Genomic DNA, 13,067 nt, shown 5'->3' on the forward strand with positions numbered 1-13,067 from the left:
AAAACCAAAACACATATCAATAACTAATAACAGTAACAATGGCCAGTGTCTCTGGAGGAAAGAAAACAGAAGGAGAGGGAAGGACTATATTGCAATGCTTAGGAGACAGCGTATTTCAGTATTATTTCCCAGCAACTCATCTGATTAAATCACAAGACAGAAAAACCTTAAAGTTGCTTACCCTTTCCCATTTGATCCAAAAGAACATGTCCACTTCGTTTCAGTTCATCTAACATTTGGCTTTTTTCAACTCTTTCTTTTTCAATCATCTACAAAGTGAACCCCAAAAGAATACAGTTTCAGAGAAGGTCACTTTTCTTTACGCACACCCCCACCTCAACCCAGTAACACGTATTTTCACCTATTACTCAAAATACATTCCAGTTTTCTTGGATACAGCACCTTCTAAGAGGCACATTCATTCTGTTTGCTTGGAAAACAAATGCAAAAGGAATTAGCTCTCAATTCCCAGGCAAGCAAGAGACCAGTACAACATAAGGAATAAAATAGTTTAAAAGGTTGACGATCCTCCTGTGTGAAATCTGATATGGGGACACCAGCTAAACCAAGTCACTTATGATCAAAAAATTGTAATTGATGTGAACCAGTGATGAAAAGACTTTTAAAAAGGACCCCTTGCCTCTACACTCCTTACTGAGATTTCCAGTAGAAGGGAATAGAAGGGAATAACAACCTGCTTCCTAGAAGTCCAAATGGCAAGAACTATAGCACACTAGAAATCCACTGCTCTAGTGCTTCACTCTCCTTCATAAAGAAACAGTAAGGGAAATCCTATGTGACTACCAAAACCTTCAGAGAAAGAAGATCCTCTCTCAAGTCATACATACTAGTGAATGTTCCTGTGTGAGCCAATAGGCAGAATACATCCACGGAGGAAAAGTCAGTTCCTTAGCCACAAGGCCACAAAACATCCTCTGTGATTACAACAAAGTATCTCCAAATTAAAATATCTTCAAAACTTATGTCCGAGGTCATTACTCTGGTTTAGACTGGCTACACTGAATTCAGAAGCAGCATGTATTTACTTGTGCAGTTGGGAAGAACACACACTGTTCTACCCATTTAAAGCCCCAATCATTTAAAAAGTGTCGTTCATGGGAACCTGGTGTTCATCTCGGAGCCTATTTTATAAAAGCTACAAACATTCACAAAGATCTAAAAATAACCTATTGGGAGGGTTGTTTTGGTTTTTATTTCCAACAGTACTGCTGTTCCAAACATTCCTACTGGCACCATTTTTCACTACAGCCCTGAGAAGTCTCCTTATATTTTTAAGTATTGTCTTTGATTTCAAAGGCAGGTTCAGGTCCTGCTAAAGCTCCAGTAAGCCTTCATTAGCAAAGCACGCTCAAGGACCATAAAAGGCAAGAATACATTCCTGAAACAGAAGAAATAGAAGATAAAATGGTTACTTCATGGCTCCCACAGGATCCTGTAAAATTATGTATTCTGTCCTGCAGGTCACTAATACCATACATGAATTGTAAGTATCACGTTTTCTCCAAAATTAATGGAGCGAACATGTCCAAACATTATAACAGCAAACCACTTTGGACCCTGGGTGGTAGTGTGTGCAGTGCCACAGTATGATTCGAGGGGTCTCCAAGCAGCCCAGTGGCCCATCTCTGCCAAAATTATAAAAGTGGTGTCAATCAAGTGCATCTCCAACTATGAAACACAAAGCCAAAATATGTTGCTTAGTGGAAAGACAGTCATCCCGAAGACAAATTTTAGCAGAACTCCAAAGAGGACATCCATAATACGTGTTTTTAAAATTTCCTGTAGATTGTAAACCCCAACACAAGCAAAGATTTGTGTCTAGCTGCTGAGAAATTTCCACATATGTCCAGTTCTGAAACGTTTAAAGGACTTAATTCCCATGAAGCATGTGGATCAGTCCAGATCTCCAGCTTAGAGACAAAATATATTATTCACTGGAACACTATCTCCCCAATTTACCTTCAACTTTTCTTTCATGTTTGAAGTCTCTCTCATCTTCTTGTACTCTTTGATGTCTGTGGCCTGAATGGCAGATTTTGATTTTGAAATCCAGTTTAAGAGCTCAGCACTTTCAGCATCAAACCTGGTTTAAAGCGTCAGACAATTATTATTTCTTTTTTGTCATTTCTCCCTGTTCAGTCACTGTCTTAAAAATCAGAAGTCTTAACTTCAGCACATTACTCAGTCCCAGAACAGCAAGGCTGCACACAAGATTCATGTTTCGCATATTACTAATCACAGGTGGTAGGACAGAGACAGACTTCCAAAACCCACCACAGCAGAAATCATGTCCATGGTATTAGCCTTTGGGAGCAAACTGAGAATGCATGGTGCAATTTATTTCTTAATTTTTTAATACAGATCTTCAAGGAAACTAGTACTGTTTCTTTTAATGTGTCACAAAAAAAGATCTCTCAATGCCAACTATTTTGAAAGTAATAAACTAAACCTCAGGAACAAGACAAATAAGAATTGCAGTTCTAGATTTTGTAAAAGTCTGCAGCACACTTTAGTCTGAAGAAAAGGCCAGCAGCTCAAGCACTCATAGCAGTGGCAGTGTACAATTTTTTGTAAGAAAGAAAAAAAAACTTTCTGAATGCTTAGTTGACTAAAGATTAGCTTACAGCTTCATTTTTTTGGCTACAGTGGGCATGTCTATACTAATGTAACTTCCTTATGCCCAAAACCTCTAAGCTATAACCCACCACCACCAAAAAACTAAAATAAACAAACTAAAAACCCAACTTCCAAATTAACCAATATTGTACAGAACTCGAAACAAGGACAGATGCGCTATACAGACCACAAGTCAGGCCATATTACAGTTAAACTACGTAACACAATGCAAATCCTAACATGGAATAACAACCTACCAACAAATGCAGAAGTTTCTGTTAGTCACTCAAAGTTTTAATGGGAAAACCTGCAAAATTCTAGTTACTGGTCATTTGTTGGTTTCAACATAAGTAACTGGGATAAGGCAAAAGCATCAGAAATGTCAACCTATTTTAACTGACCCTGTCCTTAATACAGTTTGAACTCTAGGAAAAAATTAACAGATCAAATCACTTTTGCTTTCAAAGTCCAAAATAGTTTCCGCGACTCATGAGACAGATAGAATGGGCAGATGGGTTGCTGACTGCTTTACTGCCCTGGGACACCCACATGCACAAAACCACACACCCCCCACCAGAATTTGGAGGGTCTGACCAGGGTCTTCAACAGGGTTTGGGCAGGTTCCTCAGCCCTTCAAACCTCCATTCCTCCTTCAGAAAAACAAAGAGAACAACTCTTCTTCGCTATGCAAACCCACATCACCTAGCGCACAAATTCCCTGTTCTTGACACAGTCCTTTACCCTCTCTTTAAATGACCTGCGAAAGGTTTCAACTAGTGACACTTCAAAAATGTTTGTTTTCTCAGGAAAGCACAAAAAGCAAAATGGTGAGTATAAACCATTTACTTTCTTAGTTTATCTTGAAACAATTCCTTTAGTTTTAGGCATGCTGTTTAATAAAGACAACGGAACACATGCCATTAAATATTTTTTAGCCTAGAGAAGAGAAGGCTGCAGGGAGACCTTACCTAAAGGGGGTCTACAGGAAAAATGGGGAGGGACTCACTTAGGGACAGTAGTGACGAGGAGTAATGGTTTTAAACTGAAAGAGCATAGATTTACATTAGTTATAAGGAAGGCATTCTTCACTATGAGGGTGGTGAGGCACTGGAACGGGTTGCCCAGAGAAGTTATGGACGCCCCATCCCTGGGACCGTTCAAGGGTGGGCTGGATGGTGCTTTGAGCGACCTGGTCTAGTGGAGGGTGTCTCTGCCTATGGCAGGGAATTGGAACGAGGTGATCTTTAAGGTCACTTCCAACCCAAACTGTTCTATGACTGTACATGTGCAAATCAGACAGCCACTCCAGACATGCTTGTGAAAGGAGACACCCCTGTAATATTGTCCTCATTACTAAAGACCAGGGAGATTGTACAGGTTTCTGAGCCTCTTTTGTGCAGTTTCTCCCATTCGTCCCATTTATTTTATGGAGATTAGAAATAAATAAATCAATCAATCAAACTACTTGGCACTTTCACAACACTTTTCAACCAAAGATGAGAAGATGTTTTTCCAAAAGAAAGCAAATATAATTAATTCTATCTTTCAGCAAGGGAGCTGAGGTACAAAGAACTGAAGACCCGCTTTTCTGAGAAAAACACACTGCCATTTCCCTTTGAAATTAATGGAAGCTGCAGACTTTCTGTCGCTCTGAAAACAAGGCTGTACATAACATTCCCTTCCTGTTCCCCAAGCCTCACCACTGCAACCTCAGTATTCCTCACTTGCATCAAAGAAGAATCAAAAGCCAAGATCAAGAGACATGAGTCTGTAGTCTCTAGTGAGCAAGGGGAAATGGCAGTGACATATACTTACTTTTTCTTTGCTTCACTGTCCCCTGGGATTTGCCTTTTCTTTGGGGGTGGCGGTGGGGGCAACTCCTGTCTGGATTGTTTAACCACTACCTGTTCCTTCAACAGCATTGTTTCTGCAGCAGTCTTCTGTGAAACCTGTGACATCCCTACGTTTCCTACAGCTTGAGTTACCTATACAAAATAATTTAGCAAAATGGTTAAATGCCATTTTTAACACCAATTTAATTGCTTTTGCTTAGTTAATTTTATTCAAAGCCCATTCATTCACTCTAAAAATGGTCACACCTACATGTGATGAAACACCTTTATCATAGATGCACTCCAGAGACAAAACTTCATTTTTCTCATTTTACAGATGGGAACCAAGCATCAAAATTCTCAAATTCAACTAGAATTCCATGTCAGTCCAAGTGAACTGAAATCATCAAAATAAGCATCGTATTTTCTTTCAGAATTGCTTGGTTCACAGGAAGAACCAAGGTCCTTTGGGTTTATTAACACACAATTCTGTATTTTGTACTCATACCTTATAAACCCAAGTCTAGATCTCAGAAAGAGCTGATACACTGTGGATTTGACCCAAAAACTCACTCAGGTCAACAGAAACCTTCCACACTCTTTAACGGGTTATAAAGTAAGTCCCATGGGAATCAACCTGTAAGTTGTAAGTATGTGCCTGATATTTAGGGGGAGTGAAAGGATGAAGACAGGATTTGGCACTCTCCAGTGCTTTTGCCTCAAATGCAAGAACAAATTAAAGCCACATGGCTGAAAAGGACCCCTACTCAGACTGCACAACTCATTCACTACACACTAAATGGATCATGAATCAGTGCCACAGCCTTCACCATAATAACAGTTTAATATCACAAAAAAGGGATATATGAGTCATAAAACTGTCAAACAAAATTTTCACAGAAGCCAATGGGAGTTGTGTCTAAATAAAAACATTACCAAGCACTCAAAATACTAAAATAAACATTTAACAATCCAGCTTGGCTATCATCGTTACATACCAAACAAACAACTACTCTATTTTCAACAGATGAGAAATCATACTCACAGAGCATAAATGCTTGTATGACTCCCATTTATTTATCTATTCTGGGTTTGGGGTTTTTTCTTTGTTTTCTTTTAGTATCAGTTTTAATCCAGTCCCAGCACTCTTACAATGTTTAAAGGCATTTGCATTGATTGATAGTACATGGGAAGCCTGCTTTACTCATCAGAAAAATGAAGCTTAATCTGTGTGAGAAAGGAGTAATACTAGTCAGGTTAACAACTTGGGGATTTGAAGACCAAAAATCGCAGACAGCATTGTCAGCAGATAAAAGTCAGCCCCACGTGAAAGAGCACTCGCCTCTCTCTAGCCTCATGCCAAGAACTTGCCTAGGCAATTTTGCTGACAGTTCGCATACATACAGAATCTAAACAGCTAAAAAGTATTAAACATTTCTTAAGTACCTGGTTAGAGTAATCCTCTAGCTTCTGAACCAAACTGTCCCACCTCTGAGTTAGCTCTTCCTGCTCCTGATCAATTTTACTGGATGCTCTGCCTTTCCCAAGGATTTGGGCCACATCTTGACCTAGCTCATTCAGCTGGTCTAGTGTTTGCCGTTTCATACCCATGTCCTCCTTCAAAATCTGCAGTAAAACAAAAACATTAAAGATGAGATCAGGTATTCTGCCATCCCTTAGCTTTTAATCTGGGGCGGGGTGGGGTGGGGGGTGCGGGCACAGTGCTGGGAAGGGAAGAAAATGTACTACCTGAGCCAGATGCATCACAGCTTTCAAACTAGTTCTTTTGGGCAAAGCAGCACTAAGACACTCTTACCCTGAAACAGCTCCTAGAGCAATTTGCAGTATCTCTTGAGTTACATTAGTTCAGGTAGAAGCAGAACCAATGCATTTTAAAAAAAACACTACCAAAAACAGACCTACACTTTCAAAAACACAGCTGACTGGTGGCCTGCAATAAACTCCAAATTCTACCAAAAACCCAGCACAGCTGTTCCAAAGTTTGGCGCAACCACCTGGAATGGCCACAGAGTAAATTGTAACATTTTTAAAATTCAAGTGAAAGAATCTGGCAAGAAGAGAATTTTGGCCTGGCTTCCAAGGTATCATGCATTCACAGCGCCTACCGGGGTCAAACTAGTAATTTGCCATTTATTTAATCTATGAGATTTGACAGGACAGAGCAGGATAGCAATACTCACTGCTAGTTTTCGAACATTCACACTCAGGTCTGTCTGATCTTTAAAGTTGCTTGTCTGTACCTTACTCAAAGCCTCTTCTTTCTCAGTTAACCAAGCTTTCAATAAGCACTGCAGATCATAACAAAAATAGCACAGGAAAATACCAAGTTTGTCAAACAGGTATTGACAATTCCTTCTTCAAGATCTTTGCATTCAAAGCACAGTTCTATAGTCTTTATATGCAGGAATTTCAGTTGGCATTAACAAAAATAATACATAAAGGGGACAAAAAATATTGTATCAGAGAACTAAGTAATACCTTCCATCAAAACAATTTCAACAAAACTATTTCCCGATATATCACAGCGCACACACACAATAAGTTATTTATAGCAACCAGAAATCCACCACAAAGCTGACATAGGACTTACAAATTATATTATAATTAAATATCTTGAAATGGTATATAGGCTTTCTTTCATTCTAAACCCTTCTTTCTCTGTGATTCAAAACCAGCCACTACAAACATTTTCTCACAGAAGCAACAGCGCTGGCAATTCAGAGCTCTTTTAGTTCAGGCAGTCAGTCAAAAAGTCAAAATTAGTCACCTCCCTGTTTACTGTACCTACTTTTAATTGGGAAATACCGTCAGCAAACACTATCTCATTAACTACTGAAAGCTGGAGTGGTCTGCTCTGAATAGTACAAACTCGAAGATCTTGAACTTTTTCCACTTTTTTTTCTAGGAAACCTGTCCTAGGTCTTACTTCTTGTCAGTCACGCAATACTGCTGTGGGAACTCCAGCAATAAGTGGCATCAAGCATCAGGAAGGATTTTATACATTTGCTATAATGTAGCAACATATTGCTGCCGCTGCACAGCCATCTCCATAGACTAGGATTACGCAGCTGTCTATCAGGCTCGGTTGCATAGCCACTGGTGCACTGCTACTCCTCTATCTAAAAAATAATATGAAGTGATACAGCAAGGCAGAGCTTTTTGTTCTTTGAACAACACACTTTACAACAGCCACTAGGCTCTTCAGTCTCACTGTGCATTTTTGGCATTGTCCCAGAACTCACTACAGCAACCTTTGGGCAAAAGAGCTAAGGCAGTTTACATTGCCAATGTAAACAAATACACGAAACATACAGACAGCAAATAGGATGGTGGTGGAAATGTCATAAAGCTGTGAGAAAGTTATACCACCACATATAGTCTCTGAAAAAAATAATGCTGGCATCCCAGCCAACATATTTTATGCATAAGAGGAGCTTAAAATCTCTTCAACATATTCAATTAATTTCTGCTAAATCAGCAGTCAAAGATAAGCCTCCCTAGAAAACTGAAACAATTATCACAGTGCAAAGAAATATCTGGCACTGATTGAGAAATTTGTTTCCCAAGCGGTAAGAATTGTGCTGACTTGGCAGTGTGGTTTCCAAAAGTTTTATAGGCAGCCACAAAAAGCCTGTTGCTCTTCTCTCCATCTGGTTGGCGAAATGGAAAATGCTAGTACCTAAATGTTGTAGTTACTTTTGTGTTAACAAAGTGTTTGTATTGAAGTTTTTAATTGGTTTCAAATTGTAATTTTTGTAGGTCACTTGGTAATTCTTGAGGACAGAGAACTGTAATTCAAACCTATTAGTAAGAAATGCATTGTTCAGAGTTGAACAATGAATGCAAACATGGGCCGATCTAAACCACCTAAAATAAACTTGTTTCCTCATCACTTGCTATCTGACATTTCACATTAAATAAACACAAATTAATTTTTTTCACTTTTACAGCGCAACATAATTACATACAAACCTAAAAAAGCTGCACGCAAAGCAACTCAAAGAAGATGACACTCGTAAGAGTATTGTAATAGTCAATGAGTGGTCACTCCCCAGACAAATACAAAGGTGGAAGAGAGTAGAAACATGTTTACATTGGGTCATCAAAACTGAGATGTCTGTTTTGACATCTGAGAACTTAAGTCCCTACCTTGACATAAAGAGCAAGGATTTTTGAGGAATCCTTTTTTCTCAACTCAGAGACTTATATTGCTGAAGAGCTTCCAGAAAGTGTTAGCCCACAGCGTTCTGTATGCGTGTACACATACGCCAGCGCAGTATTTTAAAGAAATATATATAAATATAGATATTTGATATTGCTTAAACCAGAATCTGAACCTTGGGTCCACATGAACAAGATCACATGAACTGCAAATACAGCTTATCAATATACTACAAATAGATATTGAAGGGGTCACAGAGAAACACACATGCAACTCAAAAGATGCAGACAAAACAGCTCTCTCAAAGAAACCAGGCTGCAACTGACAGCAACGGCTACACCAGCACCATTCTACTTCTTTCAAATGTCTAAACAATCTGTGTGTACCACAGAGTTTAAACAATAGCTTACAGTGATAAGTACAACCATTTAAGAAAACAAAACAATTTAAGTAAAACCTTCAAAGGAAAAGCCATCAAATATTTTAGGCTGAGACATAAAACAAGCTCTAGCGCTAGGCATGCAAACCTAACACATGTAGTTGTGTTACCATATTTTTATGCCTTTAGTTAACTTGTGTTTGAGCACTATATTTATATATATATATATATGTAAAATGCACAATACCAAAGCAAGAAAAACTCACAATACTATCTTCTTCACAATTCAACTATGTGCCTAAACTCAGAAAAATGAGACAAGCTGCATGCTTCACTATATTAACCAGGTGTTTTATGTTACGGATTTTGAAAACAGTATCTATTGATTAGGTGATTGCACAGTTGTGTACATGTATCCGTCTTGGAAGCACATATACCATATAAATTAGGAAAATTCCTGTAATTACCACACCACCAAATATTTTGTGATTCATTGTCATTTTGCTATCATGAATATTCCCACTTCTTCGCTACAACCTACCTTGGAAATTTTTTTACAAGGAGTTATGAACCTTCTTTCCTAAACCTCAGAAAATACTTCTCTTGTGCTGCACTACTCTACTCCTCAAGAAATGCTGGGAACCCAAACAATAACACAAAATCTAGTTTTTCAAGGCTTTTTTTTTCTGAGAGCTGTTAAACACTATTAAGAGATTTGGGGATTTCTGTTTGGTTGGTTTTCCCTCCACAAATCAACCAGTCACCGGGTCACTGGAGAGCTACTAACCTGCTCTTCCAGCAGCTCCTGCCATAAAAGCTGGATTTCTTGCAACTTGACCCGTCGTTCCTCAGTCCAACGACAAACTGCTGTCCACCGCTCGCCAAGCCTCTACAAAAAGCAAGAAACACTCATGAACATTCATGAGCCTCACAGGAAGCTCAAAAATCAGCTATTCAAAGGCATAATTTCTACTTCACAATAATCTCCTTCTACATTATAGCTACCTACCTCCTTGCAAGTAATCATCGTTGTACTGCACAAAGCTGGAGGTTAAAACTTTCAAGAGCATTCACCTAAAGCCTTATCTCTGCTCTTGCTGAAGTCAGCGAGCTATTTGACTGACTTCAAAAAGAGCGAACAAAGTAGCATGAATTCCGTTTCAATAAATTCTGTTTCACGCTCCCTATAGTTCAGGTTACAGTCTAGCTCCTGACAAAAATGGGAAAATACTTCACACAATATTCCCTAGATTAATTGTGCTCATGACTTCAAATATTTTTCCCATCAGATTTTAACTTCCTAATGAAAATTACTTACATGAAGTCAGAGTTTTACTGTGCATCTTCCCACTTTAATGAAACTGCTGAAAGGATACATTACAAAAGCGCCTAAGTCACCGGGAATGCAAACACCTTGACTCAATTGAGCTTGACAGTCAAAGGCCTTTTGCAGGTTTTACCCTGAGCAAATTTATTAATTCTTTACATTAATATCATCTCTAAAAAATAATTACTTTAAATTACTTTCTAGGATAAATTGTCTTTAAACACAAAAATGTTGATTACCAATTAAATGCAAAGGTTTAAATGCCTTCTACTACAGTTAAAAAGAAAAAAAAAAGGGGGGGGAGCTCTGACCTGCAATTGTTCCTCCAGAATAGCTGTTGCACTTTCGCCACCATTTTCATCAACAATGACAACCATATGCGTCAGGGAGTTTACCTTCACCTGTTCTGCCTCTAGGTCACTCTGCAAGCTCTAGAAGAACAAATCAGAGGTTACCAACTTTGAATAAATTTGCTAACCTGCTATTTCGGCCACAGCGACTAACACAACGGCTGTAGCAAAGTACTTCAGATTCAACAGTTACGCACAGATTTTACCACTGGGAATCACTGCAGAATTTAAATAAAGGTAAGCAAAAGACTGCTAGAAACGAACCTAAAACTGTTCTATTAAAATGCTGGAATGCATGAAGGAGTGCTTTAAGCGGCATGCGTCATACTTAACTAGGAGAATCATGACAACTGCATTGACTTTCTACATGTCTATTGTTATATGTAAAAAAGTTTAAGTATTTCTATAAAAATCTATTATTGTTAATAAGCAAGTATCATAGGGCATGCCAAACAGGGAAAAAAATCACTAAAGAACATCTGCCTTTTAATAGTTGACAATATAATTCTCATAAATACCAACAGAGCTATAACTGATCATTACATTCAAAGACAATAGCAAAATCTGCAGAAAGCACACAGTTCCCATTAGTTTGAAATAATCTGTAGATTTAAATATTCATACAACTTCTAAAATAACAGATTCCATGTTAAAGCCTACTTCTGAAATATCTCTGCAAGATCAATATGCCTTTACAGTACTGTAAATATCACTTTTCATCCCAGAATATCCTGAGCTGCTCCACGAGCAACACACCTCAAACTCCCCAGACTTTGAAGACAGAATGCAAATGTAAGACAGGAAATTACACAGACTATAAATACTCCGCAGTTCTTGCCCTGTGAGGTATGTCCCATGCTGGGGAGAAGGTCAAACCTCAGTACTGAGTACAAAAACCAAAGCTGCAACCATGACAAGCAATAAAAGGCCATTTTTCCCCTTCAAAAATAAAAAAAAACCACTGCAGGCTAGAAAGGCTGAATTCACATCCAGAAACTTGACTGAGACACAGACCACTTCCAATTTTGTGCACATCAGACAGCACTGTCTATGCTTGGGAGGCCCTTCACGATAGTTTCACCTCCTGCACTATTTTAATCAGAAAATCTGAAGCATGCTTTAGAAATGCCTGCCAGTCATTAAAGGCAAGTTTGTCCACAGAAAATTTCATACTGTCCCTCAGACCTGGAGAGAGGCCTTGTTTCCTGCACAGTCAGGGCAACACAATTTCCACTACAGGATTTGCTTCCCGCACAAAAGCAAAGGTAGCAGTTTCTGCTCTAGTCATCAGTGCTCAAGCGTTCAGTTCAGAAAGCACTTCCAGAAACTTTCAATTCCTTTCTGCCCCATCATCCTTTTCCAAACATCAGATGCAGCCCCTCAGCATACAGCCACATATGACTTCCTGCACAATCGAGTTTCTAGCTAAGGAACCCACCAACACACACATCTTTCAAATATTTCTCCCGTGTGTTATATCACAGACAAAAAGGTTTACTTTATGTTCTTCCAGCTGCTTTTGAAGGGACTCCAAATCTTCCGCTAAAAGCTGAGATTCCATCTTCTGAATGCGCTCCTCTGTAACCGTCAGCCAGTCGGACAGCTGCTGCAGCTGCTGCTTCTGGAGCTCCATCAGCATGTCGTGCAGACTGCAGGGGGAAGCACAAGCAGAGTTATTTCAGAAGCAGTTCTCCCAAGGAAAGAGACTAAGTTCCAGTTCCTATAGGAAAGAAGCAAGGCCATTCATAACCCAGTTTGCTATCATTAAAAAAAAAAAAAAAAAAAACCAAACAACCAAACCTAAAAAAACCCCACATTCCCCATTCAAATAAGGAACACAGCTAAGAATCCTCATATCTTTCTCAAAAGTTAGTGAATCATGCAATTTATATCAGGGATTGTTTCTTGCAACAGGGATTTGCCTTTAATAGAGACTCTGCTGAGAGCTGCAACAAAATGCAGTTTCTCTCTTGGTGCGCAGCTCTTAAGCTTGATAACCCACAGGCGAGAAAAAAAAAATCTTCTAAGTGCTTTTTACTTGTGTACACCCACATAGCTATCCACATCTACCGAATACTTTCTTGATGAACTTAAACTACTGAAACAATATTAAAAGCACATTTATGTAACTACTGCATGTAGATCCCACAAATTTAGTCTGGTACATTTACATAACATAACAGTCACAACACACTTTCATATAAGAAACAAGAAATGCCACTTATATTCATTTCTTTGTTTCACATTGGAAAGTATGAAGAAGGTGGATTTCATGTCACAAACTAAAGAGCTAAATCTTTAAAAAAAAAAAAAATTATAAATGGATGCAAACCAACTCCTCTGAGACTCAGTAGGCACC

General features: G+C 38.7%; 1 protein-coding gene across 1 annotated transcript in view; it reads right to left on the bottom strand.

Moving 5' to 3' along the window:
* The window catches only part of UTRN (utrophin), a 351,512-nt gene that overhangs the window by 286,348 nt on the left and 52,097 nt on the right, over positions 1 to 13,067 (bottom strand). The window contains exons 11-18 of the mRNA XM_013304556.3: positions 12,207 to 12,357; positions 10,670 to 10,789; positions 9,819 to 9,920; positions 6,671 to 6,778; positions 5,916 to 6,095; positions 4,453 to 4,622; positions 1,981 to 2,104; positions 182 to 269 (exon numbers count right to left, since the gene is read on the bottom strand). Coding sequence (XP_013160010.2) covers positions 182 to 269; positions 1,981 to 2,104; positions 4,453 to 4,622; positions 5,916 to 6,095; positions 6,671 to 6,778; positions 9,819 to 9,920; positions 10,670 to 10,789; positions 12,207 to 12,357 — 1,043 coding nt within the window. The remainder of the gene's footprint in view (positions 1 to 181; positions 270 to 1,980; positions 2,105 to 4,452; positions 4,623 to 5,915; positions 6,096 to 6,670; positions 6,779 to 9,818; positions 9,921 to 10,669; positions 10,790 to 12,206; positions 12,358 to 13,067) is intronic.

Source organism: Falco peregrinus, chromosome 7 (genome assembly GCF_023634155.1).
Source record: "Falco peregrinus isolate bFalPer1 chromosome 7, bFalPer1.pri, whole genome shotgun sequence".
In the NCBI taxonomy this organism is placed as follows: Eukaryota; Metazoa; Chordata; class Aves; order Falconiformes; family Falconidae; genus Falco; species Falco peregrinus.